The following is a 17,562-nucleotide window of genomic DNA, read 5'->3' as shown; positions in this document are numbered from 1 at the left end:
TGGAGAGTCCCCAACTCACTGTGGCCGAGTAGAAGTCCAGGTCCAAGGCTACTGTACTTGAGGGTTCAACAGCAGATATTGGGTCACCAGGGAAGGCAGCCAAGTTCCTGGCGTCATGTTCTTGCCCATGTTCAAATCAACAGGTGTCCCTCCATGGACACTGCACAAGGTGGGGATTTAGGTAGGCAGGCATGTAGATGTGGTTGGGCAGAACACTGCTCCCCATGCTTCTTCTCGTGGCTTTCGGTCCTGGGAGAGAAGAGTAGTAGGCACTAAGAATGGGCGGAGGGGCTGGGGAACAGTGAAAGGGAATAGCTCATGGTGAGGGAACGGGAGGAGCAGGGAGCAGGGTGGAAAGAAGAGAGCAAGGAGAGGGAGCAGGAACAGGGAGAGAGGGATAGAGAACATGGAGAAGGACCAGGGGGGCAGGGAATGGGGAACCTGGCAAAGGAGCAGGGGATGGCAGAGGGGACGGAGAGCACCGAACAGGGAAGAGTGGGGCTATGGCTGCAGGCATCCGTGAGAGGCACACTCAGAGCCCAGTGACCCCCTTTCCTGCAGATATTCAGGAAGCCTCCCTGATATGCTCCCCTCTGAGCCCCTTCCAAGGATACACCACTCATTTCTTGGAGTGCAAGTTCCCATCCCTCAAAGAGCCTGGAGGGGACAGATGTCATGCCTGACTCTTGGGGGTCAGTAAAGTGTGACCAGATGTCCCTTGGCTAGGACTAACTGTGACCCACAAGTGGTCAATCCTGAAGATTCAGGACAGTATGGGTTGGGGACAGAATTTGCTGTGATTGGCCTAAACGGGGAGCACAGTATCCTGGGGAGGGGGGAGCACTTGTGAGAAAATACCCTGGGGAGGGGATACCTTGTTCCAGGGCTGATATGGGGAGAAGCTTGAGGATGAGGAGTCCATGCAGGGTAGAGACTCTACTCATGAATATCCCCACAGCTGTTCTTGGTGGGCATGTAGATAGATATAACCACATCGTTCTTTATATTCTGGTACTTCTATGAAGCAGAGGTTCAAAATCTCTTTAGGAACCTTGTCTGTGAAGTGAGGAAAGGGAGAGGGACACTGAAACTGAGGAGCATTTATGGGGTGAGGGGATGGGATCTTAGTATCACATCAGTAGCTTTTGGGTCTCAGAGACCCACCCCATTTCCTCAGCCAGAGCAGGGTCAAGGGGCTTGTATTTTGTTTTTTTTTTTGTTTTGTTTTTGTTTTTTGTTTTTTTTAATTTTTTTTAACATTTATTTTTGAGACAGAGAGAGACAGAGCATGAACAGGGGAGGGGCAGAGAGGGAGACACAGAATCTGAAACAGGCTCCAGGCTCTGAGCTGTCAGCACAGAACCCGACACGGGGCTCGAACTCACGGACCGTGAGATCATGACCTGAGCCGAAGTCGGACGCTTAACCGACCAAGCCACCCAGGCGCCCCAAGGGGCTTGTATTTTGGTGGGGAGACAGGTATGAGGAAGATGTGGGCAAAGTACCTACATGATTTGAACTCATGATGCCTCCTAGTCTCAGTGAGGAGGATGAGCCCCAAGAATTAAGCCACAAGAACTAGGGATGGGAGAAATGTGTCAGGAAGCCCTTTTGAGTTCAAGTAAGATTTCCCCCATCCCTAAGACTTCTGAAAAAAAATTTGCAGAGCAACTCCCCTGCAGGTTCTACCACCTCAGGGGGTTTTATCTACCCTTCTGGAACCTCACTGTTGAGCCCCTGGTTGGAAGCCTGCCTAGACTTATCCATGTCTGAGTTACAATAAATAGCATGGGGGTGTGGATGGTAGCGTCTGAAGGCTTGCCCGAGGGTGGTCACAGACAGCCAGGAGCAAAGCAGTGACCAGCAGGAAGGCAGGATTCATGGCAGGAGCTTGAGAAGCATACGTGGGGGGAGAGTTGAGGAGTGATCTTTAAAAAAAAATGAATGAGGGGCACCTGGCTGGTTCAGCCAGTGGAGTGTGTGACCCTTGATCTCAGGGTTGTGAGTTAAAGCCCCATGTTGGGCATAGCGCTTACAAAAAACAAAGGAAAAAGAAAAAATATTGGGATGCCTGGGTGGCTCCATTGAGTGTCTGACTGGCTCAGGTCATGACCTCATGGTTCGTGAGTTCAAGCCCCACATCAGGCTTCACGCTGACAGCACAGAGCCTGCTTGGGATTCTCTCTCTCTCGCCCTCTCTCTCTGCCCCTGCTCCCCCTCAAAAAAAATAAACTTTAAAAAGAAAGAATGATCTTTCTCTGGCCCAGCTCCCCCTAGTCAGGAGAGGATTCGGGAAGCTCCTAACACTACTGCTTTCCAGGGGCCTGGGGTCATGGGGAGGCCCCCATTGTGGGGGGAAAGGACACTGAGTCTGGGCCGCTGGCCAATGGCCCCACCTCCATCCATCAGAGCTGTAGCTCTCCACAAAGGTTCAGCATGAGGCCCCCAGTGGTAGATAAGTAGTCAACAACAGGTAGTACAGTCTGGGCATTCCTGCCCACATGAACCTTCTATTTTATTCTTTCAGTTCCTTCTATTGGAGTGGGGATTAGGAGTTCGGGAGTGTATCTGAGGTTCCAATGGCTTCTTATACAGACTTTCAACCTATCTTCCCTTTTTAAAAAAATCTCCGCCTTCATTCCCACACTGAAAGGCAACTTGTGTCCTAAATGTTTCCTTTGGTGGGAGCTCTACAGTGTGATAAGAGGTGGTCTTCAGATTTCACCAGTACTGTATAGGAAGTGTCCAGGGCTGGACAGTGAGACATAGGTGTCAGTCACTATTGAGAAGAGAAAGGGCTGGTCTTATTATAGAAATCTACTTCTTCATTTGGGGCACCTGGCTGGCTCAGTCAGTGGAGCATGCAACTCTTAATCCCGGGGTTGTGAGTTCAAGCCCCACATTGAGTGTAGAGATTATTTAAAAATTTTTTAAAAAGCTTTAAAAAAAAGGAAAAGAAATCTACCTCTTCATCTGTCACTGGGGGGTGGGAAGAGATGTGTCATCATATATGGTAATGCCATAATATAGTAATAGATTGGGAGCTGTTCCAGCAAGGGGATTTTCCAATTAGACATATCTAAGGATAGCGAAATTTCAATGGGGAGATTTCAATGAGGGTCGACCAATAGGGGCTATATGGAGGGGTGTGTTTCTTTTTTTTTTTAATTTTTTTAATGTTTATTTAGTTTTGAGACAGAGAGAGACAGAGCATGAACGGGGAGGGGCAGAGAGAGAGGGAGACACAGAATCCGAAACAGGCTCCAGGCTCTGAGCTGTCAGCACAGAGCCCGACGCGGGGCTCGAACTCACGGACCATGAGATCATGACCTGAGCCGAAGTCGGACGCTTAACCGACCGAGCCACCCAGGCTCCCCGAGGAGGGGTGTGTTTCAATGAATGGAAAGATTTTTAAATGGGCTTATCATTGATAGATATCAATGGTGGGTATTTCTGAATGGGAAGATTGGACAAGGGAGTTTATCAATGGGGGAATTTCGATGCACATGTCTGAATGGGGAGATATGTCAGTGGGTCTAGATAAAGGAATAGGGAGATTTGTCAATAAAGATTGTCAATGGGAGGGGGTGTCTGGCTGGCTCAATCAGTGGAACATGTGACTCTTGATCTCTGGGTTGTAAGTTCAAGCCCCACGTTAAGCATAGAGATTAGTTAAAATAAAATCTTTTAAAAAAAGATTGTCAGTGGGAATTATGTCATAGAAAGACATTTATAAATAGATTTGTCAACTGAGTGGTCAGTAGGGGATATGCAAATGGTGGGTAATTATGAAGAGAGATATTTGTCAGTGGGATCCATCAGTGGGTGATAGATTGCCACTAGGTATTTTTGAATGGGGAGATTTGTTAATGGAGATCATCCATGGGGATATGTCAATGGGATATTTATGAATAAGGTGGTAGGTAGCTCAACAGGGGTATTTGTTATGGGGTATTTGTGAAAGAGGGGACTTGTACAGTGAGGAGAGGGAACTCTTCCAAGGAAAGAGTTGACCTTAGAAATTTGTCACCTGCATTCTTGGGAACAGAAGAGATTTGTAAGTATGCTGATTCGTCATCCACAGTAAGGACTTCATAGTGGGGAACATTATCACCGGGGAGGAGGAGTTTTCTTAGAAATCTTTTAAAGCATCGGTATTTTTCAGTTGGGGAGACTTGTGCACCGGGAAGAAGTATATAAGCTTCAGAGTGATAAGAAAAACATTACAGGGGCGCCTGGGTGGCGCAGTCGGTTAAGCGTCCGACTTCAGCCAGGTCACGATCTCGCGGTCCGGGAGTTCGAGCCCCGCGTCAGGCTCTGGGCTGATGGCTCAGAGCCTGGAGCCTGTTTCCAATTCTGAGTCTCCCTCTCTCTCTGCCCCTCCCCCATTCATGCTCTGTCTCTCTCTGTCCCAAAAATAAATAAACGTTGAAAAAAAAATTAAAAAAAAAAAAGAAAAACATTACAAATGAGCATATTAAATATTTGTAACATCTCTGGGGGGATTATCAGGATCACGAGTTAAACTAAGGTTTCCAGAGTGCATTAAATTAGTATTACTGGTATTATACATTATTTCCAATATTGTAAGTAATCAATACTGATACAAATTATCACTACTAAAGCTTTACATTAAATGACATTTATCATACTACTACTAACTAATACTTGTAAGTGCTACGTGCCCAGTACATTTTACATGTACTCCCTCATTTAACGTTCACATTGTCCCTGCGAGTTAGGCATTCTTTTTATCCCTGTTTTACAGATGTGGAAACTGAGGCACAAAGGGGTAATGTGATTCCCCCAAAGACACAGACCCAGTGCATGGAAGGGGCAGGATCTGAATTGCAAATGACCTGGCTCCAGCATTCATGTTCTTAACCACTGTACGCGGCCCGGCTAGAAATGAAGTCACTGTTAGAAAGATTTCACATGAAGTTATTATGAGAGTTTCGTGTTTTGACCTGAAAAAGTACCCAAGGGGCAAACACACCCTTTAATCATCCTCCAAACCTAGCACAGACCTCAGAAGGATTCTGGGTAGGGACTGTGAGGCCCATTTTTTACGGAGAAGTATTGAGCCTCAGGTGAGGGAAGGGCTGGCCCCCAGGCTACCCACTGAGCTGTACCGCCCCCCCCCCATGCTGCACGTGTCACAAGGCTATCACACTGCCCCGTGTGCTTTCTCTCAGCCATCAGTCTCTCCCAAGCAGAAATCCACACCCAGATACATGGAATGCTGGAGTGTGGGGGAGGGGTGTAACTCACTTTAGTGAACTTTTTTAAAATCCTTTTTTTTTTTAATTTTTTAATGTTTATTTTTGAGAGAGAGAGAATGAATGGGGGAAGGGCAGAGAGAGAGGGAGACACAGAATCAGAAGCAGGCTCCAGGCTCTGAGCTGTCAGCACAGAGAGCGACATGGGGCTTGAACTCGTGAACCGTGGGATCATGGCCTGAGCTGAAGCCGGATGCTTAACCGACTGAGCCACCCAGGCGCCCCATAGTGGATTTTCTAGAAGAGTGAAGGGGGGATGTAGTGACCCCAGGACTACAGATATCCTGCCAGGAGCTCCTGCCAGGGTCTGGGGGGAGGAGGCCTCATATGCTGTTCTGGCCTCAGTAGGGCCTGGTGGTCAACCCTGTCCATGAAGCATTGACGTCTCTATCCAGGAGGGCACCACCTGCAGGTGGGCAGGTCGGCAGGAGAACGGCCTCCACACTGGGCTCCATCCTTTTCCACTGCCTCCTTCTGCTTCACCTTCCTCCCAGGGATTAAAATAGCTGAGGGCTCAGGAAATGGGTCCTGGGGTCAGGGAACAACAGCCTAGCAATGCAGGGAGCTGATACTAGGATTTGGTAAACTGGTAGGAGCTGCTGAGCCAATAGCGACAAGGGCCACCGGGGCCCTTACAGTCAAACCCAACCGCGAAGGCTGCCATTTGCCCCTTTTAGCGGACAGGGTTTAGATCCTCCCAGGGCATACCCAAGATGTAGATGTTCAGGTAGAAATTGTCACTGCAGTGGGTGTCCCCTGCACAGGCAGATAGGCCCTGAGTGCTCAAAATCTACCCATCCTTTGTAAAAAATTTTTAAACATTTCTCCATATTTGAGAGTGAGAGAGACAGAGCGTGAGTGGGGGAGGGGCAGAGAGAAGGGGAGACACAGAATCTGAAACAAGTTCCAGGCTCCGAGTTGTCAGCACAGAGCCTGACGCGGGGCTCAAACCCACGAACCACGAGATTGTGACCTGACCTGAAGTCGGACACTTAACCAACTGAGTCACCCAGGCACCCCAAAGTCTACCCATCCCGATCTAGGACATACTTGGGCCCTGGGGGAATCTCCCAGGAGGGCCAGAGGATCCGGGGGGCCAGTTTGCTGACCCAGAATTCCCTGGAGGAGACCTGGCTTCTTCTCGTTAGGAGCGGAGTGTAGTCTGACAGGAGGGAATTTGGGGGTCCTCTCCTTCACCAAAGATGCATTGGGATCTTTTTCAAGCAGATCGAGGCCGACAGGACACTTGAGTGTTCTGTTAAATGTTTGCACCAGTCTGAAATTGTGGTTCCCAGGGGCCTCACTCGAGTGAGGATCTTTGGAGTGGAGGGGACAGGAGCCAGGGATGGGGAAGGCCCCAGGGAGGCATGGAACAGGAAGGCCTAAGACTTGGAATAGTCAGAAGGGCAACGTAACACAGCCTCATGTGGGGGGCAGAGCTGCAGAACAATAATCAGATGTGCTGGGGAAGAGTCATCACTCAGCTTTTATGGGGGAGGATGAACCAGAAAGGTGAGGTTTGGGTCTAGAGCCCCCAGCTTTGGTGAGGGAACAGCTGTGTAGGAGGAGGTACGTGGGGGGTGAGGGATGGGCTGACACATGTGGTTGGTCCCCATTTTGAACCCCACCTGCACTTCACTGCGGTCGGTATTTCCTTCAGAGGTGGTCAGAGTGAGGGGAGGAGAGGTAGGGGAAGGGGGAGAAGGACAGAGCTTGGGGATCTCCAGATCGCACCTTCTCCTCATCCCTCCTATTCCGCAAACAGCCACTTCCAAGGAATCTCCCACAGGCCATGGGGTGGCCGGGGGAAGCCAGAGCTACCCCTTCTTCCAGAGTCCCTGGCTGGGAGGGGTATTGTGGGGGCCCTGAGCCCCCCTGGAGGTTTCCTCTTTCACTCAAGTCAGACTCACAGTAAAAAGCCAAAGGTGTGGACAGTAACACCTACAGATCTGGATGGGACAGGACATCCTCCTCGATGACATCAGGACAGTGCCCAAGGGACGAGAGCCGTTCCGTTGGCCAATTGATAAGACATTTGTCAATGAGCTTGTCAACTGGAAGGGATTTGTGAATAGAGGAATTTGCCAGTGAGATGGTGATCTGTCAGTAGTGGGATAATTTTCTAGAGAGCCCTGTGCAAATAGGAAGTATAAATTAGTCTAGTAAAATGTTCCAAAGTACCGAGCAGAGAGATTGTCCAGTGAATTGTGGTTGATGATGCAGGTTGAATGGCCAGTACTGATGTTAAAGATTGCCAATGTTAATGCCAAGGTAGACGATTATTACCAGTACCTCAATTTTTTTAAATGTTTTTTTATTCTCGAGAAAGAGAGAGAGAGAGAGAGAGAGAGAGACAGAGCCTGAGTGGGGGAGGGGCAGAGAGAGAGGAAGACCCAGAATCCGAAGCAGGTTCCAGGCTCTGAGCTGTCAGCACAGAGCCCAACACAGGGCTCGAACCCACGAACCGTGCGATCGTGACCTGAATCGAAGCCGGATGCCAAACTAAGTGAGCCACCCAGGCGCCCCATCAGTACTTCAAATTTTATGTACAAATATGCAAAGCCGATTTCGCATCCCCCACTCCCTCAGCATTGGTCCCAGGGTGCTCCCACCGGGTCATCAGTGACATGGCTTTGTTCCCACACATTACACGGGGACACTGCCTGCTGGATGGTAGTTGTTTATTTCATTGTTTGGGATAAAGAAAGACAGGAGTGGGAAATGGGGTGAACACTGTGCAGGCTTCAGCTTCCGCTGGGGGCCGGATTCAGGCCATCCGGGTCCTCAGGGACTGCCAGGTGCATATCCCTGGCTCTCTTGGCAGGCAGGCAAGGTGGCGGCTCTGGAAACCCTTGTCAGTGCCTGTGAGGAACTGGTCTGTCCACAAGCAGTGAGTGTCATTCTGCAGTTTGCAGGGGATGGATGAACAGGAAAATACCTAGAGAAGGGGAGGGAGGCACATCTCTGAGGGCTTCGCCTCCCGCCCCTACTCAGTTTTCAACACTCAGCTGCCTAGGGAGACCTGGTGTTGCCCCACTTGGGGAGAGACTTGAGAACAGCCCCTCCCATTGGAGGAACAGGCATTGGGCTTGGCAAGGTGATGGTAATCCAGGGAACTGATCGGTTTCCTGGAATGGCGGCTGGAGAACAGTCATGGGGGGGGGGCGGTCAGACAGTTTTCCAGGGAAACTATTCCATAGGATAGGGAACAAGCGGCAGTAGTAGCGGGGAACAGCTGGCCAGTGGGGCACAGGCATAGGATAGAGCCATGGGGCTCAGACACACAGTCACTGGGATCAGAGGACATTCAGGGCCACCAGAAAATAGTCTTGGAATGGCTGGAAGGGCAATGTAACACACCCTTGTGTATGGAGCAGTCAGAGCTACAGAGAAATAATCAGATGTGCTGGGGAGGAGTCAGTGGGTTGGGGGATCGGCGCTTTGGGTTCCTGGAGAACATTCTAGGGAACCAAGAAACAATCCCTGGGGGGTCAAGAATAGACAGAGGGACTAGAAAATAGTCCCAAGGGGGATTTAGAGGGACAGGAAGCAGCCAGAAAGTCCAGGGAACAGCGAATCCCCAGGTACAAGACACAGAGCAAAGAACCAGAATTTCCAGTCTCAGGTTTCGGGGGACCAGCAAGAGAGATCAGGGACAGCACTAGGGTTTGGGGAGCAGCCATACGGACAAGGAATGGTCAGGAGGAGCAAGAAAGAAGCCAGGGTTTGGGTAAGAACCCAAGGACCCCTCTCCAGGTGGCGGGCAGGGCCCAGGTACTCACGGTGCATTCTTCGCAGCCAGCAGCATAGGTCTTGGTGAAGCCCCGGCGCTGAGAGGAACTCAGACTGTTCCAGGGAACCACGTAACTGCAGGTATTGATGTGCAGGTGTCCGTTCCGCAGTTTTCCTGGGGGGCAGGGGGCAAGAGGCAGCAGCTGATCAGCTGGGCCGGCGTCGGGGGGGTGGGGGTGGGGGAGAGGGTAGGGCGGCGCCTGATTGGCGTCCCGGGCGCACAGACCCCCGCTGGGCAAAAGCCCCCCCCCCCCCCCGCCTTCCGATAGGCTGAAATTGGGGCGGTTCCCATTTCAACTGGGACCAGTCCCTCGGAGCCTCGCCCCCTCGCGGCGCCAGGCGGCGTCAGAGGGACGGGCCGGCGTGGCACAGGACGAGGGGGCGGGGCCTCACCGGCGATGAGAAACTCCTCGCTGCGGTTCTGGGACCTGTGGAAGTATCCGCAGACGCTCTCCGCGGTGGGGGTGTAGACGAACCGGATGTCAGAGGCATCCCCCAAGGCGCTGAACCCTTTGAACATCTGTCGATAGGTGAGGGGAAGAATCTCTTTTACTGCTATAATCCTCCCCCTCCACGTTCTTCCCTGAAGTCGTAGAGCATCCTGACATCACAGCCAACTTCCTCGACAAACCGGTGGCCCTTGGCTTTTACTTTGACGGGAAGGAAGATGTTAGGAACTGCTGGGAAAAGGGCAGGAGGGATACCTTGGTCATCTTGATCTCATAACGCTGGCTTAAGGCAGTCTGGTTGACTTCTACGGTCCCCACGAACTTGGCCCTGATGACTGCAGGAGAGGAGGGGGGAGAGACGAGTCAAATGGACTGCAGGAGCCAATGAAATAAAATAATCACAATACTAATACCGGCGAAGCACATACTTAAATAGGGATCGCTAGATGTCAGCTCACTAAGCTATTTACACACCGGTTAATTGATTTGATTGGTATATCGAGCGACTACTCTTTGCCAGGCGCTGCTTAAAATTAAGCCTTTTTCATATATTCATCATGTGTTCATTCACTCAACAAATATTCCAGAGCCTGCTGTGCGCCAGGCACTGTTCTGAGTGTTAGGAACACAACAGTGAACAAAACACAGAACCCCCCCCACCTTGTGGAGCTCACATTCCAGCCAGAAGGAGGCTAAACACAAGTGAAATAATATGTACATGGAATGTTACAAAGTATTTAGTGCGATGAGGAATTTCAGACATGGCGATCAGGGAGTACTAGGGGACAAGGGTTAAAATCCTGAACAGGGAGGGGGACACCCGGGTGGCTCCGTTGGTTACGTGACTGGCTCTTGGTTTCTGCAAAGGTCATGATCTCACCATTGGTGAGTTCGAACCCTAGTCAGCCTCCGTGCTGGGATTCTCTCTCTCCCTCTTTCTCTGGCCCTCCCCCTGCTCCTTCTCTCTCTCTCTCAAAATAAATAAATAAACTTTATATATGTGTGTGTGTGTGTGTATATATATATATATATATACACACACATACATATATATATAAATTTTGAACAGGGAAGGCCATCCTGACATCGGAGGCCGCCACCAGTGTACATACCTGGGGGGGGGGGGGGGGGGAGGGTGTACCAGGCAGAGGAAGCTGCCAGTACAAAGGCCCCCGGAGGTGGGATTGGGCTCAGAGTAATCAAGGAAGCACAAGGATGCCGGTGCGGCTAAAGCAGAGTCAGTGCAGGGCTGAGTGGACTTGTTCCAGGGGTTGGCACCACTGTGAACCCCCCAAAAGCAAATGCACAGAGTGTGCGGGCAGAGTGGGGCACACTTACTGAAGTCCGAGCTGCAGAAGGCGGTCTGCGGGTGGAGTGGGGCACAGGTACAGGCCCGGCTGGGGGCTGCCAGCCACAGCAACAACAGGATGCAGGAGGCCAGGGGCGCCAAGGGTGCCATGGTGGGTTCTGCGGGGTGGGGAGGAGGGGTCAGCGGTCCTCTGCGAGGTGGGCAGTGCCCTCCCCAGCCTGGAACGGGATTAAGCCTCCGCACTCTGGGCTTGAGGGGTTGGGGGGGCAGTGGAGATTTTAAGGGGGGTGGGGATCTTGGAGCCCAGAGGAGCCGAGAGGGCAGAGGGTTGGGGGTGGGGGGGGGGAGAGGGCGGGGGTGCGGGCTACAAGGCTGTGGTGTTTGCAGAATAAGGGGGCAGAGGGTTTGCAGGATTTAGGGACGTTGGGAAGTCAGAAGGTCGAGAAGCTGGGGGTGAAGAATTTGGGGTTCAGGGAGCCAGGGGAGTTTGGGGTTTCAGGGTTGTGCATAGTGAGATGGGGGGAGTGGAGAGAAGCTGAGGAGTCCAGAGGAGGTTGGGGGTTCAGAGAGTTTGGAAGCTTCAGGGGTCGGGGTGCCTGAGGGATTTGGGAGCAGGGAAAGTCGTGGAGTTGGGGATTTGGGAGGGTTGGAGGGGCAGTGAGGGAATTTAGGGGAGTTGGCAGCCTTGGAGGCAGCTGTGATATTAGGGGGCTCATGGGTTTGGAGGAGTCGGGGATAGAGATCGGGGTTCCAAGGAGTCTGGAGTGTGGGAATTGGGGGAGAAGTTCCAGCACCACCACCACCCCCCCCACTCCCGCCCTCCTCCCCTGAACCAGCCCAGAGTCCTGGTACCCGCCGGCCAGGCTGAGCGGCCAGACGTCTGGCAGGAAAGCTCCGGCCAAGCTTCAGGCCCCGCAGGCCTCCCAGACCCCTGCCTACCTCTGGTGGATCTCTCCAGGCGCTGGGTCTGAGGCGACAGTGGCAGGGCCTGAGCAGCGGAGGATAAATGTCCACGCGAGGGGCGGGGGTGGCAGTGGTGCGGAAACCACAGGCCTCCAGGCTTCCTGGATGCATTACTCATCCGCCCACCCTCCGTGGAGGCCAAGGGGCGGGCCAAGCAAGGGCTGCCGAAAAGGAGATGCGCCCTCCTCCTCTCCCTCCCTCTGGGCCTCACCCTGGCCACCCGCCCCCATCTCCACGTTTGTCCGTCTGTCAATCCATCCATCCTCCGACACTAGTCCTTCCAGGCAGCCTCTGGGGAGGGCTTAGAGGCAGGACTACCCCCTACCCCCCCCCCCAGCACTCAGGGCAATTCCCTGAAGTCTCCAAACTCTCTCCAAGGTCTACCCCATCACCCACGTCCCCCAAAATCCCCGTGGCCGAAGCCTGAGTTAGTCCATCCTTTTAGTAAGCATGTCTTGTGCACCTACTGTGTGCCAGGCACACACACAAATCCCTCTCCTTGGTAGTTCTGACAGTCTGGTGAAGGGTGAGGGAGGCAGAGAGGAAACAAATTAGGTAGAAGCAGTGGAGAGAGTAAGGCAAGTGAGAGGAGGAGGAGGAGGAATACAAGGGGGGCAACTGAGGCACTGAGAGGTTAAGTGACGTATCCAAGATCACAGTTAATAAGCAGCAGAACTGGCATTTGAACTCAGGTGGCCTGGAGCCAGAGCCTGGATGTTAACCCCTCGCAAAAAACACAGACTTGGGGCGCCTGGCTGGCTCAGTTGGTGGAGCCTGCAACTCTTAATCTCGGTCGGGGTTGTGAGTTCAAGCCCCACGTTGGGTGTAGAGATTGCTTAAAAATAAAATCCTTGAAAAAAATAAACACATAGGTAAATAAATAGCATTTATACAGCACCAACTGTGTCCCAGGCACTCAGCATATTTTTTCTCACTTAGAGCTCACAGTAAACCTCCGAGATGGGTACCGATATTAGTCCCATTTTACAGATGAGGAACTATGAGGCATAGAGGGATTGAAGAACCTTCCGAGGATCACCGGGCATGGCTGGGATTTGAACCTAGGTTAACTGGTGCCAGGATCTCACCCCAGCCGTGGCACGGCCCTGACCTGTGGGGAAAGTGCCAGTGAATTAGCATTACGGTGGTGGGGGGGGCGGTTCACTGGTGGTGAAAGAGGGCTGTGAGTCAGTAGAAAACGGATCCCCTCCCATCCTGCCCTGCCCCTTCCCCACCAGCCCTCCCACACCTCTGGGGCGGGGAGGGGGGGGGCGGTGTTGATGGTGAGGCAATCCCTGCCCACCAGCTTCCAGATGCTGCCTGAATCTTCCCTGGGGTCCTGGGAAAGGGCTCTAAGGGCTAATTAACATCCTTTGTTGGTTGGGGAAGGCAGACCAATGATAACAGTGATGGTGCTGTGCGCTGTGTCCTATATTCCTTGTGTAAATTCTTTCAGTCCTCATGTCCCCCTTGGTAATGAAGCTTGCTTAACTCAGGGAGGTTAGCCCAGTCACCAGCACCACCCCCACAAAAACGACACCCCCCCCCCAGTACTGTGGGTATCGAACAGCGTTCTGGAACCTTTGTGAGCACTTCATCTCTCAGTCAGGCCCGATTGCCACCTTGGTAATTCATGTCGGCTGACCAAGGGATGCTGACCCAGTACCAATAGCAGTAGCCAACACTTTTTGAGGAGGGCGGCTTCCTGTGTGCCAGAAAACCCGCTCAGCGCTTTTCCTGAAGTAATCTGTTCCTCACAATTTGCCTGTGACTTAGGGACTTGGCGTATCTCCTGATGCCGATGAGGAAACCCAGACACGCTGAGGGGTCGAGTGACCTACCCAGGAATGAGAATGAAGAAACGGCCCGTCCGGCAGGGGCGGGGGCAGAGGGGGGAGGGGGAGTAAATCAGGAATTTGGAGCCTCCGGTTGTGAAAGTGGGGAGAGAGAGTGAACGAGGCAGGGGCTAAGTCAGAGCTCGGCCAGTGGGAGCCGCGCAGGAAGGGAAAACCCTGCTGCAGCCCCTCACTGACCCTGCTTCGGATGCCAGCTCTCTCAAGCCTGAGTCAGCAGCGAGTGTGGCCAACTGTCTACACGTGAGGGGTTCTGTGCATCCGGGTCATAGTGCGGGTTTTGAAACCAGTGGGGTTTCGCGGAGATGTATACGGATGTGCAGCCCCTGAGGGACATTGCATGGGTGTGGGGGCCGTGGGGCCGGCTGGGTGTGCAGTGAGGATGCCCGGCCGTCTCCACCACATGCCAAGCACTTGGGCCTCGTGGTGCCCTTTGTGCAGATCAGGAAACTGAGGCCCAGAGAAGGTTAGGCGACCTGACCCGGGCTTCCACATGGCTTTAGAAAGAGGCGAGACCAAGATGCAAACCTAGGGCTCTCCAGGGGATCCTGGAGTGCAAAACTCCCAGCATGCACACGTGTGCGGGCATAGTCGCGCACATACCTACACATGGGGTTGCGTTCAGACTCAAGTCCAGAGGAAACAAGGAGGGTTTGTGAAAAGAGGGGCCTGGCCTGGGTGGCTCAGTCGATGAAGCATTCGACTTCCACTCAGGTCATGATCCCTGGGTTCGTGAGTTCGAGCCCCGTGTGGGGCTCTGTGCTGACAGCTCGGAGCCTGGAGTCTGCTTTGGATTCTGTGTCTCCCTCTCTCTCTGCCCCTCCTTTGCTCACACACACTCTCTGAAAAATAAACATTAAAAAATTTAATAAAATTTAAAAACAAGAAAAGAGGGGCCTAGAGACCTCGAGGTGGGGGCCTGTGCGCGCGTGTGCACTTGCACGCAGCTCTGCTCTGTGTCTGCCTCTGAGAACTGTGTGTGCGCCCCTAGTGTTGCGCACCTGTGTGTTTTGTGTCGCTCCTGGGAGTTGTACCTCTGCTTCTGCAGAGCGGGTCTAAGTTGCGCATGTAATTGTGGAGGCGGTGTTCCTGAGTTGTGTGTGTGCCCGAGTGTTAACGTCAAGCGCTGCCTCTGCGCTGCTGCCCCGGAACGCTAACGAGAGGATCCCCGCAGTCCCCTTCCCAACGCGGTGCCTCTCGGGGGACCCGTGATGACGCCAGTCATTTGGGAAATGAGGAAGGTGGGGGTGCGGAGAGAGGGTGAGGCCTGAAGGTCAATCGGTCACCCTGAGCCTGCGGGCTTCCTGTGCCTGTCGGGAACCGGGAACCGCCGCCGCCCCGGCAGCCCCTCCGGGAATGCCTTCTCTCTACCCCGCGGGACAGCGGAGGGGGCGGCGCGGCCGTGCGCGCGCAGCTCGCCCAACCCGAGCCCCTCTGCCCGCCCCCGGGGTCGCGGGAGGCCTGAGGCATCCCCACACCTGGACGTGTGAGTGTGCGTGTGCACGCACACACCCGGAAGTGCCTACACTTAGGAACCTGGCTGTGTGTGCGCCTCTCCGTTTGTATGGGTGGCAAGGCGCGTTGTGTGTGCGCGTCCCTAGATGTACTTTGGGTGTGCCCCCCCCTCCCCGTCTGGTGCGGTTCTCTGTGCTGAGTCTTGGTGGTTATGTGACGACCTAGGAGTGTGTACCTCTATATGTGGCATGGGTCTTCCTCGTGCGTGTGCCCGGGAGTGTCGCGGGTGTGTCTGTGAGTGTTGGGTGTGAGTACGTGCCCAGTTCTGTCGTGTGTGCTTGTCGGGGTTGTGTGTGCCTGTGCGCTCCGTGGCCGTGCCTCTGAGGGTGGTCTCTGTACTTCATGGGCAATCCTTCATGCTATGTGGGTCCCTGACGTGGCTTTGGGCCACAGGAAAGGGGCTGTGTGTGTGTGCCCCAAAGCGTGTGCTGCTGGGCAGAGGCCGGCCAGAAGCGCCTGGCTGGCTGAATGTGTGGACCTCTGCAGCCGGAGAGCAAGGTGTGAGCCTGCGTTGGTTGTGCGTCTTTCCATCTCGTGGCTCTCAACCTACTTGGCAATCTCTGGGCTTGGTTGTGTAGATCTGAGTTCTGAGGGTTTGTGTGCGTGCCTCTGGGTCGCGTCTGTGCATGGACGATGCTTACACACGAGGCCTGGCTGAGGGATCCGGTTACTGCATGCTTGCCACCACACCCCCGTGCATGCACATGCACACACTCACTTCTCTATCATCCACTCATTATAAAAACAAACTTTCCCTTTTCCGGAAAAGTCCCCCACCCCCACCCCTATCCCATGCCTCTGCCCGGGAAAGCAGAGGCGGGATGTCTGGGACTTGAGGGTAGTGGAGGGAGGGACAGGCAGGCAGGGCTCTGAGTTCGATTCTGGGCACAGAAACGTGTGTGTGTGTATGTGTGTGTGTGTGTGACCCCCGCTGCTGACTGTCCCTGACTTGCCTCTTCTGGGAAATGGCTTCTAATGTGGCTCCCACAGAACGGGCTTCCCTCAGCCCCCCACCACCACCCCTGTGATGGCCCTCCTGCCCTGACCCTGCTCTGCCTTTCCGCCCTACCAGCTCAGCAGCACGACGTACCCTGTGGTTGTGAAGATGGGGCACGCACACTCCGGGATGGGCAAGGTGAGTCCCCAGATGGGGTGTGTAGGTGTGTGTGTTTGGAAATGGTGCATGCTCCTGGCATGGTGCATACGTATATTGCGTATTCAAAGCACTCTGGTAATTCTGTGTGATTGTGTGTCCTGGGGTGTCTTTGTCTCTTTGGATTTTTTTCCCTCACATTCTTAGAGTTTGTCATACATTCAACCAGGTGTATGCGTCCTGTTACTTTGTTCGTGTAGCCAGCATTGTGTTTGTGTATACACATGCCCCTGTGTTGAACACACGCTATATAATCTTTTATGTTCAAGCGTCTTGGGGTCCTGCGTGCATTCCGTCCACCTGATTTTGTCTCTGTGTGCGTAGAAAGCAGACTTGTAATGTGTATGCTTGTATATCGTGTATACAACCGATGTCGCGGTACCCGTACACATAGACCATATATACACACAGTTTTTCCACAGATTTACTGGGATATAACCCACCTACCATACAACTTACCCATTTAAAGTGGACAACTCAATTGTTTTTAGTATGCTCAAAGTTGCATATCCCCACCTGTGTGTCTGCTGTGTACGTGTAAAAACTAGGACCTCCAGAATTATGCACGCCCGAGTGTCTTGGCGTATCCACTGAATTTGTACGTACTTGGCTCACCCGTGTCATTTACATGCATGCCCCCGCCCCGGGACACCCCCCCCCCCCGCCGCCCGCTGCCACCTTGTCCTAATCAGGTCCTGATCCCCGCCCCACTCCTACAGGTCAAAGTGGACAACCAGCACGACTTCCAGGACATCGCGAGCGTCGTGGCACTGACCAAGACATATGCCACTGCCGAGCCCTTTATTGACGCCAAATATGACGTGCGCGTCCAGAAAATTGGGCAGAACTACAAAGCCTACATGTGAGTGGAGAGGCCGAGGCCTGGGTAGGGGTCCCCTGCCCTGTGCAACCTGGGCTCCCCTGAGCTTCTGTCCTCTCTCGACTTGTCCCCCCAGGAGGACGTCAGTGTCAGGAAACTGGAAGACCAACACCGGCTCTGCCATGCTCGAGCAGATCGCCATGTCTGACAGGTGGGGGTGGCCTGGACTCAGAGGGAGGGGACGCCAGGGGGGAAGCATGGCTACGCAGGCCGGCCGGGCACTGACAGGCTTCCTTGCCCCACATCTCGGCAGGTACAAGCTGTGGGTGGATACGTGCTCCGAGATTTTTGGGGGACTGGACATCTGCGCAGTGGAAGCACTGCATGGCAAGGATGGAAGGGATCACATCATTGAGGTGGGAGCACCCA

General features: G+C 53.4%; 2 protein-coding genes across 3 annotated transcripts in view; one reads left to right on the top strand and one right to left on the bottom strand.

Moving 5' to 3' along the window:
• Positions 1 to 17,562, top strand: part of SYN1 (synapsin I) — a 50,833-nt gene that overhangs the window by 28,610 nt on the left and 4,661 nt on the right. For both annotated transcript variants that reach the window (XM_043571029.1, XM_043571030.1), the window contains exons 6-9: positions 16,233 to 16,295; positions 17,033 to 17,175; positions 17,270 to 17,344; positions 17,447 to 17,549. In XM_043571029.1, the coding sequence (XP_043426964.1) occupies positions 16,233 to 16,295; positions 17,033 to 17,175; positions 17,270 to 17,344; positions 17,447 to 17,549 (384 nt within the window). The remainder of the gene's footprint in view (positions 1 to 16,232; positions 16,296 to 17,032; positions 17,176 to 17,269; positions 17,345 to 17,446; positions 17,550 to 17,562) is intronic.
• On the bottom strand, positions 7,944 to 11,903 carry TIMP1 (TIMP metallopeptidase inhibitor 1). Its single transcript, XM_043571033.1, has 6 exons — positions 11,769 to 11,903; positions 10,859 to 10,987; positions 9,776 to 9,855; positions 9,465 to 9,591; positions 9,062 to 9,186; positions 7,944 to 8,217 (listed from the first exon to the last, which is right to left on the bottom strand). Exons 2-6 carry the CDS (start codon positions 10,977 to 10,979, stop codon positions 8,047 to 8,049), a joined length of 624 nt encoding a protein of 207 aa, XP_043426968.1. The 5' UTR covers positions 10,980 to 10,987; positions 11,769 to 11,903; the 3' UTR covers positions 7,944 to 8,046.

This window comes from Prionailurus bengalensis, chromosome X (assembly GCF_016509475.1).
Source record: "Prionailurus bengalensis isolate Pbe53 chromosome X, Fcat_Pben_1.1_paternal_pri, whole genome shotgun sequence".
Taxonomy (NCBI): Eukaryota; Metazoa; Chordata; class Mammalia; order Carnivora; family Felidae; genus Prionailurus; species Prionailurus bengalensis.
Note: the sequence above shows the minus strand (reverse complement) of the source record. Positions and strands in the feature narration are given on the sequence as shown.

Coding starts and splice junctions, on each gene's coding strand:
- TIMP1 (XM_043571033.1), bottom strand. CDS start 10,979: ATGGCACCCTTGGCGCCCCTGGCCTCCTGCATCCTGTTGTTGCTGTGG. Junction 9,592..9,775: donor ATGAGATCAAGATGACCAAG/GTATCCCTCCTG, acceptor ACCTATCGACAG/ATGTTCAAAGGGTTCAGCGC. Junction 9,187..9,464: donor CGAGGAGTTTCTCATCGCCG/GTGAGGCCCCGC, acceptor CCTGCCCCCCAG/GAAAACTGCGGAACGGACAC.